General features: G+C 47.6%; 2 protein-coding genes across 2 annotated transcripts in view; both read right to left on the reverse strand.

The window, feature by feature from the left end:
- Positions 1-456: 456 nt before the first annotated feature.
- zbtb16b (zinc finger and BTB domain containing 16b) lies at positions 457-16891 on the reverse strand. The gene is made up of 7 exons (XM_047036239.1): positions 16729-16891; positions 14214-15457; positions 12130-12227; positions 8882-8968; positions 2396-2566; positions 915-1082; positions 457-779 (listed from the first exon to the last, which is right to left on the reverse strand). The coding sequence occupies exons 2-7, from the start codon at positions 15368-15370 to the stop codon at positions 550-552; spliced, it is 1911 nt and encodes a 636-aa protein (XP_046892195.1). The 5' UTR covers positions 15371-15457; positions 16729-16891; the 3' UTR covers positions 457-549.
- A 635-nt stretch (positions 16892-17526) lies between these two features.
- The window catches only part of ncam1b (neural cell adhesion molecule 1b), a 46639-nt gene continuing 43255 nt past the window's right edge, over positions 17527-20910 (reverse strand). Inside the window, exon 19 of the mRNA XM_047036041.1 lies at positions 17527-19425. Coding sequence (XP_046891997.1) covers positions 19308-19425 — 118 coding nt within the window. The 3' untranslated portion in view covers positions 17527-19307. The remainder of the gene's footprint in view (positions 19426-20910) is intronic.

Genomic DNA, 20910 nt, shown 5'->3' on the forward strand with positions numbered 1-20910 from the left:
ACGGCTCCTTAAAACGACCAAAGGAGTTCAAAAAAGGAACAGCAAAATTCCCAAATCACTGAAGAAAAGACAACCCAAGTCATATCAAGCTCATGAGGTCAAAACATTGCGGCCATTCAAGTAAAAAAAACATGCAAAAAATAACAATCCAAAAACCAAGTTGAAATGTCACAGGAAAATAAGACAGGAAATGTTTCAATACACGTTTCAACCAGTCAATTCTTGGAGGAACTGCATTCAACTTTAACCCCTTGCAGCAACTTACTTTGCTTTCAAGTTCAACATTCTCCCTCCCCTGCTACACCTGCTCTGGTTTGACCATCACAATGACCTAAACCACTTAAGCAATTAAACTGAATGTTGCTTTAAGGAAGGACTAGAGTGTGTGAGTGCGTGTATGTGTGGTGTGTGCAAGTGCGTACCTGTGCATATGTGTGTGTGCATCCTTACACATGCAACTGTGGGTGTGTGTGTGCGACAAAGAGTGTACACATTTCCGTGTGCGTGTGTGTGTGTGTGTGTGTGTATATAAAGTTGTCCAAGTCCCGCTCAGACGTAGCAGACGTATAGATAAGTCTTCTCGATGCGCCAGTCTGAAGGTACCTCCTCAGGCCTGTGGCCCTTGATGTGCTTCTGCATGGCAGCCAGACTGGGGCAGAAGTCCTGGCACACGGTGCACTGGTACGGGGAGGCTCCGTTGTGCGTTCGCAGGTGTTTGATCATGGCAGAGTAGTCACGTGACCGTTGGTGACACAGCTTACACTCAAACGGCTTCTCACCTGAAACCCACAGTAGATGAGGTGACGCTCACACGATGCGTTCATTCAGTATCAAGCCAAAATAAACTGTGTGTGTGTGTTTGTGTTTGTGTGTTCGTGTAGGTGTGAGGTGTGTGGAGGCATGTGTGTTCTCACCAGTGTGTACTCGGTAGTGTGTCTCCAGCTGGTGTTTGAGGCTGAACCTCTTTCCACAGCCGTTACACTCGTACGGCTTCTCCCCGGTGTGGATTCGCTTGTGGCCCCTCAGCGTGCCGTCATCGCGGAAACAGCTCCCACAGAACTCACACTCAAACGGGTGGTCACCTAATGAAACAGATACGGCACAGTCATCACAGCAGTATCTAACACAAAGGACACACACACACACACAACATTGTTAGTTTAATTAGCAAGTTAAAACATGCATTACAGCGTCTGTAACTGGACACTGAATAGACTCTCTCATACCAGTCAGCACAGTGGGTAGTCTGTGGCCACAGGGACTGAGCTGGAGGTGTAAACCGCCCATTATCCTGATGAATTCTTATTAAAGTTGCTGTTGTGACTTGGTATAAAAGGTACAAATATAGATAGAGTTACACAAGTCAAACAGACTCAAGGCCACTGAGGGTAGCGGGCAGGCGAAGAATAATGAGATTTCCTACAATACTAATGCTACGACACGAGTGCCTCCCCAGGGCAGGCTGCTTATAGCTAATAAAGCTGCCCCAGCCGTGGTGCTCTCCATACAGTAGTAAATCTTTTTCCTGCTCCTTCTCCGGCTGAGGCTTTGACTCATCTCCAATGACCTATGTGTCTCATTATCTCAGTGTCCACAGCAACAGCCAAGTCAGTGGATACACTGCTCTTCTCATTACGCCAACCGCCCCCCCCCCACCACCACCACCCACATCCCCCCCGACACAGAACAGATGACATTTACAAAATGTTACTTCCAAGCAGTCTGCGATATAAACAAGACATGCAGTGATGGCCAAACTCCCTGCACTGTCTCTTCATATCAATTATGCATTTCTGCTGTCTAGACATCAAGCAGTCCTGACAAGCGAGGGTGTTATTTTAAGGTAATGGAGAAAGAGGACATCTTCTCAGTAAATATTTTGTTTCCCTCCTTGGGCACTAGCAAGCTTGTCCTCAGTAGGACAGACAGACAAGTCATTTCCATTTGCTTTCCCCTTCGATATTTATTTCCTTTCACTGTTATGTGGAGTGAACCACAGTCAAAGTGACAGGCATGAATCGCTGACGCCTTAAGGCTGTCTGAGAACCCAAAATATAAACAGGATAAAATTGCTTAAAATATACACTGGCCGTAACTTCACTGCTGGCATCAGTAAAGAGAGTCAGTCAGAGAGAAACCAAATGTGAGCGTGAGAAAATGAACATTTAATAATATAATTAGATATATTTTATAGTCATCAGACAAGTAAATGTTGTAACGAACAGAAATGAATTGTTCGGATTCGTTAGTTAATCGGGGTGTTGATTGTGTGATAACAAGGGCAAGGAAGTTAATTATGATGAGAATGAAAATAGCAATGATGCTACATGTGATGATGTGGACGATAATAGTGACAATGGGCATGATGCTGAAGATGAATTGATCCTAACAGTACCTGTGTGTGAACGCAGGTGGCGTTTCAGCGTGGTGTGGCTGGGGAAGGGCCTGTCACAGTGGCTGCAGATGTAGCTGTGCATGCCTGCATGGACCTCCATGTGCTGCTGCAAGGCCTTCTGGGCCGGGAACCGCTTTGCACACAGCAGACAGAACACCGCCATGTCTGTCCCTGGAGACAGAACAACACACAGACAGGAGCACAGTTATTTCAGTCCCATATACAGACAGCCAGGGCCCTAAGTGGGGGAAACTGGGTCACTTCAACTTTCTGTGAGTCCTCTGAGGAGAAAGCTTCCTTCAAAGAGCAAGTACTTCTACCTCCACCAACTCTCCCGGAAGCCCTGAGGCACTTTCAGTTTGACTTCAGAAAATATCATGGGTAGTAGGAGTCATTGTCGTATTGACTCTTGGATTCCAAGCTAACTGTGTTTTGTGTAGGAATTTCTCAACTCAAGTCTTGCACATTATTTCACAGAAAACAGAACACAGAACAGAGAAGGGTGGACCTGTCAATCTCAGTAATCAATGTCTTCTCTCCAGGCTGTTAGAAGTGTAATTATTCCCCTCATTCCCCATCAAGAGTCAGCCCTAGTCTGTGAAGTCCTCTTTCTCTGTGCAACCAGAGCCCTAGATAGCAGCTCCACCCTAAATGATGCCTACACTATGTGCTACGTGCAGAATGTTAAGTAGCGGTATCAAGCCATTAAAGGCAGGACTGCAGGAAAAAACACAATCCTTTTAATCCCGCGTGTGACCTGGCATCACTTTAGGGCTGCTTTCCTGTTGCAGCGGGTGTGGAGAGGAATACAGATAGAAAGACACAGGCTAGTTTTACTCAACAGTCAGGGAAGTAAAGACCGTATTTGGTACAAACACACAAGGTACCTGTTATTAAGACCACATCTTGGATCCTTAATTAAAGCCTCATTAGAATGCATCTGTTGTCAGGTCATCAACTCCAGAGACAATGACGTGTGTGTGTCCTGTCGAGCAGGGCTCTAACGCAAGTCGTTATCATCTGCTTTATTCTCTGGCAGCTAAGGTTCCGAGTCATTTACAACGCTAGCAGGTCCCGCTGATCCCAACTCGGATTCAATCAGACATCTCCAGTGGAGCATCATTAGTAAACACCGAGCTGTGCCACAACCTCATTGGGATTCAAGTGGGGTGGCTGTGTCGCATTTAAAATGCAGTCTGATGAGGTCCACTAAATCAAATCATTTGTTACTGTTATTGAAGTGCCTTGAGGCAACTGGCAATTAAATTGGAATTAGTGCAGGGAAAGGGATGCAGCACGCTCATACTAAGAAGGAAGAGTGTCAGGCAGTGTTGCAGGTTCAATCAAGTTAACAGACGAAGGTATTCAGAGTAAATTATCTAATTCACAATTTCACTCAGGAATACAAACCATACAATATCCCGGCGGTTTGTTGTTGTCCGATCCACACGTCAAAATCAACGAGGGTTTGTCTGAGTTTCTATGAGAGAAATAACCAGCACCGGGAAATCCACTCGGAGAGAGAGATATCTGATTACTCCCTATCTCTGTGATTGTACTTTGAATCTACACAGCTTGCTCCTGTATTAGTGGAGTTCTGTCAAACAGCACTAATACAACTGAGAATTTCTGCTCATTAACAAAAGCGAGGATGAGAGACATTATCCTCTTCGAACAATGCTGCTGAGAGAAATAGTCTCCTGGAATGCATTGCACCTGTTCAGTAGATTTCTTCCAGTGGTCAGGCCACACAAAGGACACACAATGTGACTCAGACCCTCATTGACCTGCCCATTAGTCACAGGCTTCTCCTGATACTCCTACACTCCTAGGCTTTGTGCCTTGGCCTAATGACCAGAGCCCCTTCTCACCCACGGAGCACAATGTTTCACCAGGAGATAAAAGGTCCCTCTTCCCTTGACAACACCACATGTCCACTGACCAAGCAGGAGAGCTGCCTACCGTCTCCTTGTCTGGCTGGGGATTTCACAGGGGAGTCACAGCTAGACCAGCCCTATGACGAAGCTCCCCAGCCCCGTCTGAATAATCATTTCTCTTAAAAGGCTAAAGATGTTTAAGGCGCACAGAATTTCCCTGCTCTGTATGGAGCGGCGCTCCTCTCTGCAGGTGTCAGTACTCACTGCACTCAGCAGGGGGAGTGCTTTCTTCACACTGCAACCCTCTAAGCTGCTGAAGAATAAGAGCTCAAATTACTACTCAGCTCACAATCCCTTCACAGTCATTACCTTCTTGGAACACAGCTACTTTAGAATGGTCTGGTTTTCATAGCACAGCACTGCACTGTCTACTACCAATAATCAGACATTTCTTGTGTATTAAAATATCCAACACAGATTTCTACACCGTTAATTTCTACTGCAGTTTCAGGCAGATGAGGTATCTGGTGACATGAACTGTGACAGTAGTTTGCCATAACAACTGATCCAAAGGCCCACACAGCAGGCACCTATACCCATTATTCAACACGATTCTAAACACTAAGCTTCAGAGGTCAAAGAGCAGCCTCTGTGGCATTTTGTTAAGTTACCCACTGTCTGCACCAGCGAGCACTCATAACTTTAGGGAACAAAAACAGCATTTGCTGTTGCAGCTTTTTCCAGTAGGGCTTTACTCCTGTAGAGAACCTTTTCAGTGAGAGAGCAGGACCTCCGGTTGGGATGTCACTGCCCCCTGCTTTCTCACCCTTAAACAGACAATGGGGATTGGATCTGGTCTTAAGGCAAAGAATGACCTCTTGACCCCATGCCCTCAATAGGGTAAATACCATGTAATCAGGGGTATTCCTCAGAGTCTGGTTGGCTGACTGGGCATTGCACTCTGTGGACAAAGCTAAGGGTGGGAACCAGGGGGAGTGGCTCTCAGGACACACAGACAATGTGCTCAGTGTACACATCGGCGAAACTTCCCCACGCTGGAGTTTCAATAGGCCAGTTGGACTGTAGCATATGTGTTATTTCAGCACGTCTTGGGGTGATAAAGTAGCCTGAGGTAGTTCAGGATGGTGGCGGACGTGGTTGTAGCCTCCGTCTTTTCTCCGGTTGGACCAGAGAGCGTGGCGGTGTGTTGGGGTCTGTACTCACACCCTCACACCCTAACGTGAGGACGGGACCTCTCACGCTGCTTAACAGACAAAACCGTGTCTCTAGGCAACCAGATTAGATCCTAGCCCAGCTCAGGGTGAAGTGTTTGGGCTTAATCCCTTCATTCACAAATAAGCGAAGCCTGTTCCTTTTCAAAACACACACAATGGTTTTCCCACCCTGAGAATCTCAGAGTAAACTAACTGCAAATTGAACAAGGAATCACATTCAGTGATTTAATTCAGATCTCTGCAAAGTCCTCCGTCTTGGGTTTAGGGTTAAAAAAGAAATCCAGTTTAACAGACTGAATTAGTAACATGTGTTTGAATATGTCTCCCTACAAAACTGTAGAACTCAACACAATCGTACAAACCAACTACTGAAGATAGTTCTTTCACAGCCGTCTTACAGAGGGAGGGGGGGATAGGTGCGCTTAAAAAGATTTTCAATTAAATCAAGTGAGTTGCCCTTAGCTTGGGCCACTGGGTTTGTGTGTCAAGGAAATCCTAAGTTATTAAGCCATAGGCATCAAACACATCTTTTGAAAAAGGGTCCTAATGACCTCGGAGTGCCATGAACACTTTTGAAAGTGTTCGTCGCATGGCTTGTGACGTATTCCAGAACGCAGTGACACACAAGCCACTTAGCTCCATCCCAGACTCTGGCTCAGGCACTGGGATCAAAGCTGTGCCTCATGGGCAGCTCTGTACAGAATGCCAGCGATCTCACATGACCTAGTTCAAGTCGTGTACATTGTGCCCCCGCTCCAGACTCTGTGTGACCCTGCAGGATTCAGCCCAGTGTGTCAGGGAGTCTGCTCTCTGCAAACGTAGTGACGGGCACATCACGTCACCACGAGCAACCGCGCCACCACAGCCCCATACAGTACCTGAGGTGACCCCGGGCTCTGATCACAGGAACACTAATCTACCGGAGTGAGGAACAGCCCGCTCAATAATTAATGCAACAAGAGATACGTTGCTAGTGTTTAACCACTATTCCGTGAACCGGTTCATCGAGGTTGCATGCTGTTCCAGATCAGCTATCCCTTAATTCCGACGCATTTTTGCATATATTCGACTCCCCTATGTTGAATTTCAGACTGTTTGGGGGGCCCATGAGAGGAGAGCAGGCTGTGCAGTCAACCACTAGGGGCCAGCAGTACAATAGACAGGGAGGGCCCGCATCACAGAGACATTCAATTAAGACTCTGGAATGATTATGGGGTTTTAACAGTCGTACTGGGGGCACAGTGGGCTACAGTACTGTGCTGTAATGACCATGCCATTGTCAATGCTCTGTAAAATAGAGGGTTTCATTTCCAATGGGTTCTGTACCTGAAAATAGACAGCGTAGACAAAGGGAGCTTTCAAAGAGCCAAATATCACCGAGTTTAATAAAAGCTTAGTATTTATTAAGGTTTCGGAGTGGAGGAAAAGGGTTCTGTGAGTGACATTTGCAGCTGCGTGTTAGCACACAGAGACCGCCTCTCTCAGGCCCTCTCTCCTGCGGGCAAGATGGCTGAACTATTATCCAGAAGGTTCTCTAGCATATCCAGTCTGCGATGGAGATCTGCTTCCAAATCTTGGGCTTTCCCAAAAGGGCTTCAACCAGATAACAGTATCCCAAAGCTCCGACAGGGCTCGGTGAAACAGGCTCTTTGTTAGCCGAGAGATCCTGAGACAGCTCCATTCTTATATTTTCGGCGCTCACAAGTAGGTCAGAGCGGAGACTATGACAGGGCGGTGGCGGGGAGTAAACAGAGCCACATGATGTTGTTTTCCTTTCCCTCTGCTGTGCTGGCATCCAGTGCCACCAACCATTCCCTGTGCTCTCAGTAACTCCCCTCTGCTAAGCCTCTCACCCATCCCAAAACACACACAAGCCCCCTAACCCCTTCTCCCTAACCCCCTCCCACCCCCCTCCCCCACCCCTTCACCATCAGTCTTTGATCTTAAACCCCTGCCAACCCCCGGTCATTCACCTTTGATATATCCACAGAGCTAAACACACAGGGACTGCAAAACTAGCTAGCTATTCTGCCAGTTAGCTGTACAGACAGACAGGTCTTTCTCAAGTAGGGTTATTTCCCCTGTTAGGCAGGCTGACCACTGTGCTGCAGCTGCTTGGGCCTGGCATGGGCTCCCCTGTCAGAAGGAAGCACATTTATCTCCCTGGTACAGCAGACCTCACTGCAACACCAAGCCATGCTGTCACTATCAAACACACGTAGCCCAGTGACAGCAGAAGTTACCAGCAGAAGTTAGTCTTCGTACAGACGTTTGACCAGAAACATGTGAATCGTACTTTCTGTTGATCAAGCAGCCAATGACCGCAAATATAACTCATGTTGCTGTCCTGGTGTCCTCAACTTGCCCTGGCTGAATAGTGACAGCAACAGGGTCACTCGTCACATCAGGCCGAGCTGAGATCATGACAAAATAAGGGAGCGATGCCCTCCTGTACCCTGCACTTGACATGCTGCCAAACTGAAACCGAGCTGTAGATGTTTACAACTCAAGGAGAACAGATAGAAACTTCTGGGCATCGTTAACACCCCTCCATGTCCACACACGTTAATTATTCATACTGTGTGTGCCTGCAGTTACAGTTACATGCCAACGCTCCTGAAGGTTATCAGATTTCTCTAACAGTAGCAGAAAAGGTGTGGATTCAGACACAGGGCATTTGTGGTGTAAGGCAAATAGACGTTTTGTGATCTAGAAAAACTTTCAAATATTGAACTGTGATGACTGGCCTCTACTGCAGCTAGTGATGTCGAGGCTGAATTCTGGCTTGGATGACATTTAAAGGCAGCTTTGATTTCAGCTTGATCTGAACAGCCTCAATAAAACATCCTCAGTTGGCAGGCAGATTATCCAGGTGGGTTGGTTTCAGCCTTGTTCGAGGGTGTGTATAGTCTCTCTGAAGCTACGGAAAATAGGATTTTCACAATTTCTCGCTGTGAAACCGCTCCCAAACACAGCCGGTTCCTCTGGGTTGTTGACATCGGCGCCGGGGGCCTGGAGTAAATGACCTTTGCACCACTCACACACACACAGACAGGGAACATGGCATATCCATGACGGCGTAATGTACCGGGAAAGAGGTGGGGGTCGAGGTTGGCCCAGTGTGTCAGGTTTGCCATGGCTGTGGCAACGCTGGCATGCGCTCACACTGGATGCCAGGAGATATTAGTGCAGGAAACATGAGAAGGCCCCTCCCCTCAGCCCTGATAAATTATGGAGTTGGATGACAGGGACAGTTTAACCTAGCCAGCATGACAAGGAGGTTTTGGCCCAAATGTTTTAATTCAGCGTTTGTGTGTGTATATGCGGGTGCGCATGTGTGTGTGTGTGCATGTGCAGTTGAGCTTAGACAGTACCTGTGTGTGTCTGTCTGTGGGCCTCCAGTGCGTCCTCGGCAGAGAACGTGGCTCCGCACTGATCGCACACAAGAGCCTCTGCTCCAGCTGCAAGACAAACAGTCATGTGTTACTGTCATCAACAAACAGTGGGCATGTGGGCAGACAGTTTGTTGAGCTGCACTCTGTGCCTGATTAGGGATTAAGACATGAACAAAAAAAACAGTTCAAAATGACAGACAAACTGCTGTTTCTAAACACTCAGCTGATCGTAAGATACCAGCAGATAATGTCAGTCCAACATTCTGCTTATCTGTGCTGAGTTGGAAGCAGATTGTGATATCCCCTATAAACAACATGTGTACAGAGGTCTTGAGCTTGAGATAATAAATGCCGCAGCTGGCATTAAAGGAAGGCGTATGTGGTTCCAGCGCCAAAATCCCAGACTAAGACCATCAAAGCTTCCTTCTTCACAATCAATCTACATTAACTTCATTGGCAGAGGTGAAAAAAAACTGCTCTATTTAAAGATCCCTGTGGACCCCCTCTCGTCTGCAAACACTTTGGCTTCTCACTGTTACGTAAGCAGGCACAGACAGTACAAAAAAAAACGGAACCCACCAGAAAAACACAAAGTCGGGCCAAACAAAGGCGCCAGACAACATGCCATGGCCTCCTCTCTTTCCCCGGTGAGGAGGCGAGCTGAAGAGTTTTATTTACCGTGCCCTGTTATCAGTCTGCGAACAGTGAACAGACTGTCTGCCGAAGAGGCCACAGAAGGACTGGCTGTTCTCTCTACAGCAGACGCTCCGTGCCTGCGGCGCATCCCTTTATCTGAAAACACTCTCCAGTCAACACTCCCCACGCTGCTCCCGCATGGACGCCGCGCAGCACTCCGCTGGGCTCACCTCTGGAATGCCCTTGTCTCCACTGATGGAGCCCTCCGCTCGCACAAGGGTGCTGACAACACTCAGGATGGGGAGAGGAGATTTACTCCTTCCAGAGGCTGGTTGGAACTGGGGCTGCCGCTCGGGGGTAGGGTGTGTAAGTGGGTGTGTGGACCTACTTAGGCACACACACACACACACATACACACACACATTAGCCCTCACTAAAACATGTGCATGTATGTTTGCGCGATAGGGTGCCCGCCGATGCCAGCATGCACACAGTCACGCACGTACGCGAACCGACACACATACATACACACGCGCACACACACACACATTCACACACACGCGCACACACACACACACGTTCTAACACACACCCACAGCTGTTTGAATGTGGGTTGGCTCTCACAGAGATGTAAATCGGTTGCAGATCCATACTGGCCCAGGGCTCATTCACTGATCTATTTTCTGCTCAGCTGGCTTTAAATGAAGTTAAAATGACTCATTAAAACGCCCACAAGCTTTGGGAAGTCTGTGCACTACAGCCTAAATGTAGTCCTCTTTCAACTCTTCCCACCTCCCCATGCAGACGTAGAACCAAAGTGCCCCGTACTCCGCAACAGTGCCTTCAGGGACTCCTCCAACAGATTTCTGTTTTCAAATTCCCATCTCCACAGAAATGTCAAGCCGGTGTTACTGTGTTGTCTAGACTAGCGTTGCGCTCTTTGAAAAACTTGACTGAAAGTCGCATGTTGGAGGTAAAAGATTACAATGTATTTGCCAGTGTGTTTGTGTGTGTGTGTGTGTGTCTGTGGTGTTTTGTGAGGATTGTTTGATTAGAGGGGAAGAGAACATAGTGCATTGTCTTGTGCAGTCAAAGGCACGGAGTGTGCTCTCATCCATAAACCATCAAACTGTCTCAGACGCGGCTGCAATCGTCCTCCATCAAAACACTTTGTCTGGCATACCAAAATAAGAGCCAGCATTGAGCTGAATACCAAATCAGCCCATTAGAGCACTGGAGCACTCGCTCCTTAGCAACCAGCAGGATCTAAGGCTGCTATATAGTGCAACACACCACGACAAAGAACAAAAATTCCGATCTTCATGTTGCATGTGGAGGGGCGACATACTTTTGTTGTGTATTCAAATTAGAGCAAAGGTGCTCTTGAAAAACACGTTGAATTAAAGCCTGGAGTGTTTCGTTGCTTAGAGCAATTTTGTTTGTAAGGATCATGTTGACTGACAAGACATCTCTCTTCTGTCTGCAGTGTCATGCCTGAAGACTCAGCAGAGATGGAGAGAGGGAGGCAGAGAGAGGGAGGCAGAGAGAGGGAGGCAGAGAGAGGGAGGCAGAGAGAAGGGGGCAGAGAGAAGGGGGGGAGAGGAGTAGACAAGAAAGAGAGAGGGGCAGAGGAAGAGGGAGAAACAGACAGAGAAAGGGAGAGGAGGTGAGAGAGGGACAGGGAAAGAGAGAGAGAGAGAGACAGGGAGAGAGAGAGAGAGACAGGGAGAGAGAGAGAGAGAAAGACAGGGAGAGAGAGAGAGAGAGAGAGAGAGAGAGAGAGAGAGAGAGAGAGAGAGAGAGAGAGAGAGAGAGAGAGAGAGAGAGAGAGAGAGAGAGAAGATGAGAGCAAAGGGAGCCCAGTTTAGTCCATCCTCATATTCCAACTGGGATTTCTGTTTGTGTTTTAGTTTCATATGTACCATGCCCCCCTCCCCCCACCCCCTCCTCCTCCTCCTGCTCTATTTTGGATAAAGTGGCTGGGAGAGCAGTCAGGTCTGATTAAGTCTGCGTTTGGGTACAGTGTGTTCCTGGACACACATCTGCGAGCGAGCCATCACACACGCTTCGGAACACTGGCAGAACACCCAGGCCTGCCGGCAGCTGATGATGTCATCACTCAGAAGGGGCAGAGCTGGCGAGCTGCCAGGCTCTCCAAAAAAACACAGAAAGATTCTACCCAGAGAGAAACAGGGAGCAGGAGACAGAGACAGAGACAGAGAGAGAGAAAGACAGAGAGAGAGAGAGAGAGAGAGAAAGACAGAGAGAGAGAGAGAGAGAGAGAGAGAGAGAGAGAGAGAGAGAGAGAGAGAGAGAGAGAGAGAGAGAGAGAGAGAGAGAGAGAGAGGGAGAGAAAGGAGGAGGAGACATCTCCGTCTATCTACCTCTCTCTCTCTCTCAGGATGTGAAACAGGCTCAGATACAGGAGACAGGCACAGGAACCACACATACAGGATACAGAACCCTCTTTCCTGTGGACCCGTTCAGCACCTGAGCCTCAAAGTCTTTTCTAATCTAAACCAGTAACTTGCATCAAATATGAACCGTTTAATGGTTGCGTGTCATGGGGATTCATGGTTTCCTGTGATTACCTGTGTGGGACAGCATGTGCATCCTGAGCCGCACACTGTCCATGAAGCATTTCCCACAGTATTCACAGGCATGGCCGCTCTCGCCGCTGTGCAGCAACCTGTAGGTGGGAGAGGAAGAGGATCGGGTTTAAGGAAGACAACTGACAGAGACCATGGGTGAAGACAACTGACCACAAAGATGGAGGGGTGCAGATCAAGTGGTATGGCCCAAAGTATCTCTGTCTGCTCTCTATTTCTGTCCTCGTACGGAACAGCATGATTCCATTCCAGGCTCTCAAAACACAGTTTCATTAAAGTAAGAGGCCTTTAGAGTCTGAATAACACTGCATGAATGCTAAAAGAACACAGACAAAAGGATATCTGGCTAAATTCAACCAATGCATGCACTTGCCTCCAACCAATGAGCACACAGTCTGGGGATGCGCAAACACTCAGTGACACACTCACCATCCAGACAGACTTAAACACACACAGACAGACAAACAGACAGACAGACAGACAAACACAAACATACAGACAGTGGCAGGCAGACCGACATGTGTGCTCTCCTACATACACTCACATGAACACACACTCACATTAACCTCCCTTAGCTGCTACATGAGAAAACATGACTCGCTGCTCTGCCTGCAGCCAAACCAATCGTATCATATCACACACAGCCAACCGTGCAATGCATCTGTACTGTTATCCTCAGATTCCTCCTTGTAACAGTAGGCCACTCAGGAGCCTGACCACAGTCCCAGCAAATACATTTGACCAATTGAATAATTATACCAGAATTCATGACAGCCTAATTAGATTATAATATAAAATGCATAAGGTATATCTTGTTGACATAATCCTCCAACTGTGGACCCCGGAGATTCTTGAAGACAATATCAATCCTAATTATTACCTCAGATTGGTAAAAGTACGGTTTACATTGAGCTCTGTGGATGGGGAAAGTCCTCTCGTGACATTCAAAATGTCAATCTAGCTCAGGTGGATGGTCATTGGCATGGTGTCCCACAGGGTCCCACCTCATTATGACTGTCTGAGCCACCAAAGGAAGCGTTCCCAAGCCTGGACGTCTGCCAGTCTCCATGAGTGGGCAAGAAGCAGCTCCACATCTCCAGCTGGATGCTCTGGCTCATCAGGCAGTATGAAACGCTGGATTGGTTCGAGTCTGAAATGTCAGCTCCAGTATATGAGTGGGCAGACAGGGTGAGAAGATAGGGTGACTGAGCAATGGGACTTGATGTCACTTGTGTTGGAGATAAGCAAGCATGGGGCCTAATGCCTCCCACAGAGGTCAGAGGTCTTCATGGATGAACACAACTGAAGGTTCAAGACAAAAGACTGAAACAGAAAAGAAAAACTAGAACAGGCCAATGGATGGTTTACATGTACACTGTGCCAGAGCTTCTCTGCTTTGTGAACAGACATCCCTAACCGGGCTGAGTGGAGCTGTCTCAAAGGTGCGGTTTGAGAAGAGTCTCTCTCACTGACAAAGGAATGCACAGAAATTGGTCAGAGAGAGGGTCGTTGGTCAACACTTGAGTTAAAAAATGATCTGATAACAAATGCAGCTTTGCACCAATGTGACACCTATGGCTGGTGTAAATAAAGAGCTCCCAAAGAGCCTGTTTACACCTCTCCTCAGGCCTCACTGTTGAGAGTCAGCACAGGTGTCTCCTCAAACTAATGAACATATTAGCTGGGTCTGCGCCCGGCCTGATTGCTTTGAGGTGTTTTATTATGATAACACAATTCTGATGAATCAAAAGAATATCCACCCTTTTCATCAAGAGGAGTTCATTAAAACGTCCACAATCCTGGACTCAGCTGGTTAACATGGACTCTCGCCCCCAACCTCAAATCCACTTTCCCACATTGAGGAGTCGAGCACCAAACTGATGGGAGACACCTCTGATAATTAGCAACTGTTGCCTTGGCTTCCTGACATGGGCTTGCACACAAGTAGCATATCCTTTAGTCGCTGTCGAGAGATACGGAACAATGCTTTCGCCAGAACACAACAACAACAACAGTGTCAAAAGCAGCGGGACATGTGACAGAGAACGGGGAGGATGAGGGTTTACCTGTGTTGCTCCATGGCCTCCCTGCTGTGCAGCTGCAGGCCACAGTCTCCGCAGGGCTGGGCCTCGGCCTGCCCCTCGCGCCTCATCCCCGCTGCAAACTGGCCCAGCCTGCTGAGCAGCTCCCTGTGGAGCAGGCCCTGGGGCAGCAGACCGCCATAGGCCCTCATGTCCAGGGACATGGCCAGGGATGGGGACATGGAGACGGGCACCGGCACCATCCCCTCCCCTATGTGATTGGGGGCCATGGAGTAGAGCGAGGCCAGGTGTTTCTCGGCCAGGCCTGGGAGGCTCTCCAGGGCACTGCCTGCCGACGGGACTCCCTCCTCCTGACCCGAGTGGAGCTCTCGGGCGCTGGTGATCACGCTGCCTCTGAGGGGGGTCCCGGGGCTCTGCTCTCTGGGCTGGTCGGACTCGAAGCCCCCTTCTCCATCTCTGGAGGATCTGCTTCCGTAGCTGTTGGCCTCGTCCACCTGCATGTCCTCGGTCTTAATGCTCTTGGTCAGGGTAGAGGAGGGACTGCGGCCTAGATCGAAGCTCTTCTGCTGGGAGAGCTCGCTGCCCTCCCGGCTGGCCTCTGCATCCTGCCGTGTGGAGCCTGTTCCTGGGGGATCTGAACCGGGGGAAGCCGGCTCGGCCATGTGGTAAAGCGTCAGGTACGGCCCCGACGGGCTGCAGTCTTTCTCCTGTTTGGAATGCTTCTTGGAGTTCAGCATGTTCCTCCAGTGTCTGGCCCTGCTGTGGTCGCCCTCACCCGGGATCTGGTTCCTGCCTCCCGGTTCCTGGTTCTCCTCTGACTGGATGGTCTCCAACACCTTCAGGCACTGTTCCTCCAGATACTCGATCTCCAGGATCTCAGCAGCGTACAGCAAATCATCCAGGTCTTCCACGGTGGCCTGCAGGGAGGCCGTGTATGCGTACTCTAAGATCTGCTGGAAGGTCTTGGGCGACAGGAAGTCCAGAGCGTAGCGCAGGCTGCTACGGTGGAAGAGGATCTCAAACATCTTGCTGGTGCAGGCTAGGATGGAGCGGTGAGCCGGGAACTCCTGGCCATCCACGGTGATGATGACATCACAGAGCGTGCCTGTCAGACGCATCTCATTGGCCCTCTGCAGGAGTGTACTGGGGTGGGTGGGGTTGTGGAGTTGGAGCATGCCCATGGTAGACGTATCCTCTATGCCTCCAACCACCTTGGAGCCCACGCATGAGGTGTGACTCTCCCACCTGCCTTCAATGTGTGTGTGAGTCTGGAGAGGTGGAGGAGGAGGAGCAGAGGGGAGATATTAACTTACACCGACGATACTTATGCAATTGCCATTAAGTCAACATATATATTTTTTATTATATCTTGACAGTATATTCCTAAAGTTTGAAAATGATTATGAAATGTCATTATCATAATACAATTTGTTACAAGCAATATAAATGTTATATATATATATGATTTATATTGTTGAAATTAATCCAAAAGGACGTTTTAAAACGTCAAACGAAAGAACAGGATGCACATAACATCACAATAAGACTTATGATGCACGTGCCACTGTCTATTTCTCGGTCTGCTTGTGATTTGCACTGTCAAGGCTAGGCAATGAAGTCTTCAACTTGTCATCAGATAAAAGCCATCATGACATCAGTTGCACAGGGGGAAAATAATGTGTGCAGGCAGGCAACAGGTTACCGCCTGATTTCGGAGCATGCAGCTGGCTACAGTCTACGCGCTCTGATGCGTCTATAGTCTTCTGGTGGGATGCGTTAAAACCTAAGCGGGCACAGCTCTACCACTACTGGTTCCGAATTTACTTCAGTTTTCAATGTAAAATAAATACTTTAGATAAAATGTATAATACGTGACGAATAGTGAAAAGATTAATGAGAAATTGCATTATTTTCTGTCGTTTGTGGCCCATGTCTGAGGGTGGTGACCGCTCCTGACCGACAATGTCCAATGGTCACTATTCCAAATGAAGTAGATGAATGTACAACTTCAGTTTTGCACAATACGTTTGTAAAACATATCCCACACTGCAAACTCACAGTTCAGTGGCCTGAGACTAATGGTCTATACCTTGAATGGTATGGGCAACCTTGAATGGCTTAGACTGATCCCTCAACACTGAGCGCATCAGCTGCAGAACACGCTCCCATCATAAATCCCAAATTCTCACAGTCAATTTGAAACTGTTGGATTATATGACAACAACCAACGGGTAGAGGGAATATTTTTGGCTCGCGTTTTGAATTTTTGAGTTTTTAGCTCCTCGATTAAACTACTGGGTGCGCAAAAACTTCAACGTGTGCGATGTATTAAATTACAGTGCTTATCTGGCATGTTATGCGTAACAATAGCGATATCAAAGCATTTTACGCAATAAATCATAAATCAATGGCCAACATCGTATTTTAAACACAACATTGTAGACTGTATAGCGGGATTCATACATTCGCGTCTTGTATCATTCAATTGTAAAAGAGCATTGCGATTCATTTGTAAAAACTTTAAGATACTACTCCTTACCTTAATTGCCCCGTGTCTTCCGTCTATTTCTTTATCATTCAGGCAACATCATGGTAAGGCAGTTCACAGTACCCGCTCCGGACGCCCTCCTGCTCCAAATAAGCAAATCATCACCCGCGCGGCGTCAGAGCTTTGAATGATTGTCCTGTGTTCCAGGGCGCTCTCTGAGCTGCAAACAGAGACATCTACAGGGCAGCTGTCGGCACGACCTGGGTTTAGGAGGGAGGGGTTTTATTAAGTGCTGTTCTGTTTGGATGCTTTGTCACATCTATGAACGACATCAGCAGAAGAGCAGAACTTAAGTTACTTCACTTGTAGGAGAATGTTAAAATCATTACCAGACATATTTGATGTGATAGCCAAGCCTATGACATTCCTATACGGTTTTGCCGATGTGCCAAGATAGGGAGACTCTTGAAACGAGTCTTTGTTTAATAATCTCATTTAAGCCAAGCATGCGTGCAGCCACGTTCTCCAAACAGTACCAAATATAACGCGCTCAAACTTCATATTCAACAAATGTATGCCCTCGCAAAAACTATTTTCATGAAAATCCACGTTGTAATCTTATCTTGTTTCCTTATTCACAAGAAATACAATCATTACATACGAGCCTTGTTTATTTATGAATCTTACTAATTGTCTCACAGCAGCTGGACCATTGATATTGAGATTTTACGAGTGAAGAACACTGACCAGCAGGATATGTATTGAATTTTATGCCATCTAGTGCAGACAAATATGTACTGCATCTAATTGATTCACAATAGACTTCGACCTTCAAGCACACGTGAGTTTTCAAAACCTTGTTTTATTTTGTAAATGGGTTAGTACTCAGACTGTACACCACTGAGAGATTTTCTGAGTTGAACCCAGAAAAAAGAGTATCTTTGCCAGGGGGCGGGTTGCTAACGCAGCACCTCCGAATGATTCAACAGGTGATGTTTAGTTATCCAGTTACATTAAAGTGCCAAGGGCTTGACCGTATTTTACATCACCTTTGGCATTTACAACATATTCAGGATTCAATAAAAATAAAAGTCAGATAACCATCCCACCTTCTGTCCATGGAATCATCCTCAGTACAGGCAAACACTGTCAGTGACTGCTTTTGTACAAAATCAATGTCAACTCTAAAACAGATTTTCAGAACACTTGAACCACAACAGGGGAAGAAAAACGAAACATGGTCAACATAGGTATCTGGGCTGAAGTTACATGTTATTAAGGTTTAATTGAATTCATGCCAAGACTCAAAACACATCTCCCCTGCACTACTGGTCATTATAAATAGTGCTATGATGGGAGACTTTGACAACATTACACACTAGATCTTTCTTTTAATCCATTTCTTGTATCATCATTTTTAATACACTACAGCATATAAAAAGGCTTTTTTTTCACAACAAAGCTATGCAGATATTATTGAAACTGATGACAAGACAATCAATTGACACAGTCACAGTGCACAAGCTTGCAGTCAGGAGTGGAGTAGAAGATAGCTCCAGATTTACAGAGTACCAAAAAAATGCCTTTTTTTAAAGATTTGTGTTAAAAACACGATTGAATGGATGATAGAGATAAGCACGGCACCTGCCTTCTCCAGATGAGAACATCCTCATCATAGTTGATACTAAAAGGATGGAGTGCTATACATCAAGTTTATGATGACATTCACTTTGATCTGGGTTCTTCAATCCTTGTCCATGAGAACCACGGGCTCTGCTGAGGTTCCACATTTCTCTGCCAACACTCGGAACCCTTTGTTCTACAGGTAAGATAGCTGCTCCACGTGTCTCTCTCCTCAGGGGACATAAGGACTTCACGGGGACCGGAGTGACTGACCAGTATGTGGACCTGCAAGTTCTGCATCACAAAGCTTAGCAGGCCAAGAAATGCCCATCTGATCCTATGTTGTCTAACAGGGAGGTTTGTGTTTGAAAGCCAACCCCACTGTACATCATACAAAGTACAGAGTGTTCATGGCCACACCCTTCTTGAGAGTAATCAAATCCATACACATGTTTTGATAGCTAGCTACATGACAACAATCTGGATGTTTAAAACCACCCACCCCCTTAACAGACGAGAAAAATATTGAACATTACAACCATTTGAAAATCTGACATGCAAACACACTATTCTATTAGACTAGCCCTCAAATTATTGAAGATAAAAAAATACAAATAATTTTACATTTGAACGATGTAACATGAAAATAATAAAATAACATCTATATAGAGTCAATCTCTTAATATATATCATGTATAATCCAATGTTTAAGTGCAACCAGACTTCAAACAATTACCACTAACTCAGTGTAGTAAAAAAAAAGAAAACAAAAGACTTGTTTGTCTCTTAAAAATGCTTCATGTGATTTGAAATTAAACGTAAAACAGTGTTCTTTAGTATTTCATGGGAGAAGCAAACTGTAATGGAATGATAAACTAAACAGAAACGCAGCACAGTCAGAGAGTACTGCGATGATTCTCATGCTCGTCTATGTGTGCTGGAGATGCAGTTAAGGGCACTGGAAATGCTGCTGCAGCCACGAGGAACGCCAGAGCCTCGCCCACCCATCATGCTTTGCTCTCGCTGGCGTTTAGACGTGCGATGTCGTTGAGTTCTCCTGTCACCTCTGACAGGGCTGTCTTCGTGTCCGCCTCCTCTTTAGTCTTTTCCTCGCATATCATCTTCCTGGAATGGAGAAAAGTTGTGTAGTCAACCCCTCACCTCCATCACCCAGTAACAGACCAGCAGAAACAAACATGTATCTCCAGTACACTACGGCAATGAGTCAGCAGTTAGTTCCTGAGAATCCTGAGTTTGTTGCCATGTTGACTATGTCTTGTTAGGAGGAGACTGAGCCTGTCTGAGGCAGAGTGGGAGAGATAACCCCACATGTGACGGGAGCCTTAAGGCCTGATCCGGCCTCCTCCCTCAGGCCCACAGCCCTGCTGATGGCCCCAGCTGGGCTTCCTCTTCTTCCTCCTCTCTCTAGTTAAGCTGCAGAATCAGTGAGAGTGGCCAGCAGACATGACCACCACTACCACAACAGACAGAATCGGTCACACTACAATACTGCACAACTACCAATAGACTGTACACACACACACACACACACTCACACGCACGCATACACTCAGAATAACTACAGGGACTTGCACTAGCGTTCTATAACACCATTGCACGACACGCTTCACTACAAATGACCCACAATCATACAAATTCCTTTTCTGTGAGCAATGGCAAGATGCGGAGTGAATGGGCATACGGTCAGACGCGCGCGCACACACACAGACACACACACACAGACACACACACACAGACAAACACACACACACAGAAGGAGATAAACCTCTAGAGGGCGCCATACTCGTTGTGGACCGCAGCCTTGGCCAGAGTGTCAGGGTCCTCCAGAGGCAGGAGGTCAGCTCCGTCTCCGTTGGCCAGGGAGGGGGCAGGGACACGAGCGCTCCCCAGCCTAGAGAGCTCTGCTAGGGCCAGGGAGGGGCTCAGCACACCACTCAGCTCTAAGTCATTGTCTGGGGCCCTGGGCTCTGTGGTCGCGGGCGGACAGGCGGTCAGACTGGAAGCTAGCATGTCGTAGGAGGAGGAGATGGGTGTGGGGTTGGGCACCGCTTGGGCATGGATGGGGACTTTAGGGACAAGTGTGGGTGTAGCTACAGGGGTGGGGGTGAGGATGTCTGAAGTATCAGCGGCAGGTGTCATACTATCAAGGAACCCGGGGGAAATGATGTAAGCGTCCAGGAAGGTTGGGGTGTTACTGGTGGTGGCAGTGAGGGTAGTGAGAGCTGGGGTCAGGATATCTCCGATAGTAGGTGGTCCAGCGCTGGTGTCCTGGACACCAGGGGCTGGTGGATCAGTGTTAGGAGGGGTAGAGGTGAGCAAGCTGGTGGACAGGGCTGTAGGCGGAGCTGGGGTAGGTTTGGTGGAGTTGGGGGTAACAAGTGCTTCAGGGGCAGGAGATGTATTCACAGGGGCCAGGGGAGAGGGTTTGTTGGTGTTCAGGGTGGGAGAGGAGGAGGGGGCGTCAGTGGTGAGGGCAGACGGAGGAGGGCTGGCCTTGGGAGTGGGAGGCATGGCCAGTAGTTTGGGAGAGTTGCGGCGCTTGGGGGGGATTGGTATGGGGGACCTTGGAGGTTTGGGGCTGTCAGAGGC

This window comes from Hypomesus transpacificus, chromosome 15 (genome assembly GCF_021917145.1).
Source record: "Hypomesus transpacificus isolate Combined female chromosome 15, fHypTra1, whole genome shotgun sequence".
Taxonomy (NCBI): domain Eukaryota; kingdom Metazoa; phylum Chordata; class Actinopteri; order Osmeriformes; family Osmeridae; genus Hypomesus; species Hypomesus transpacificus.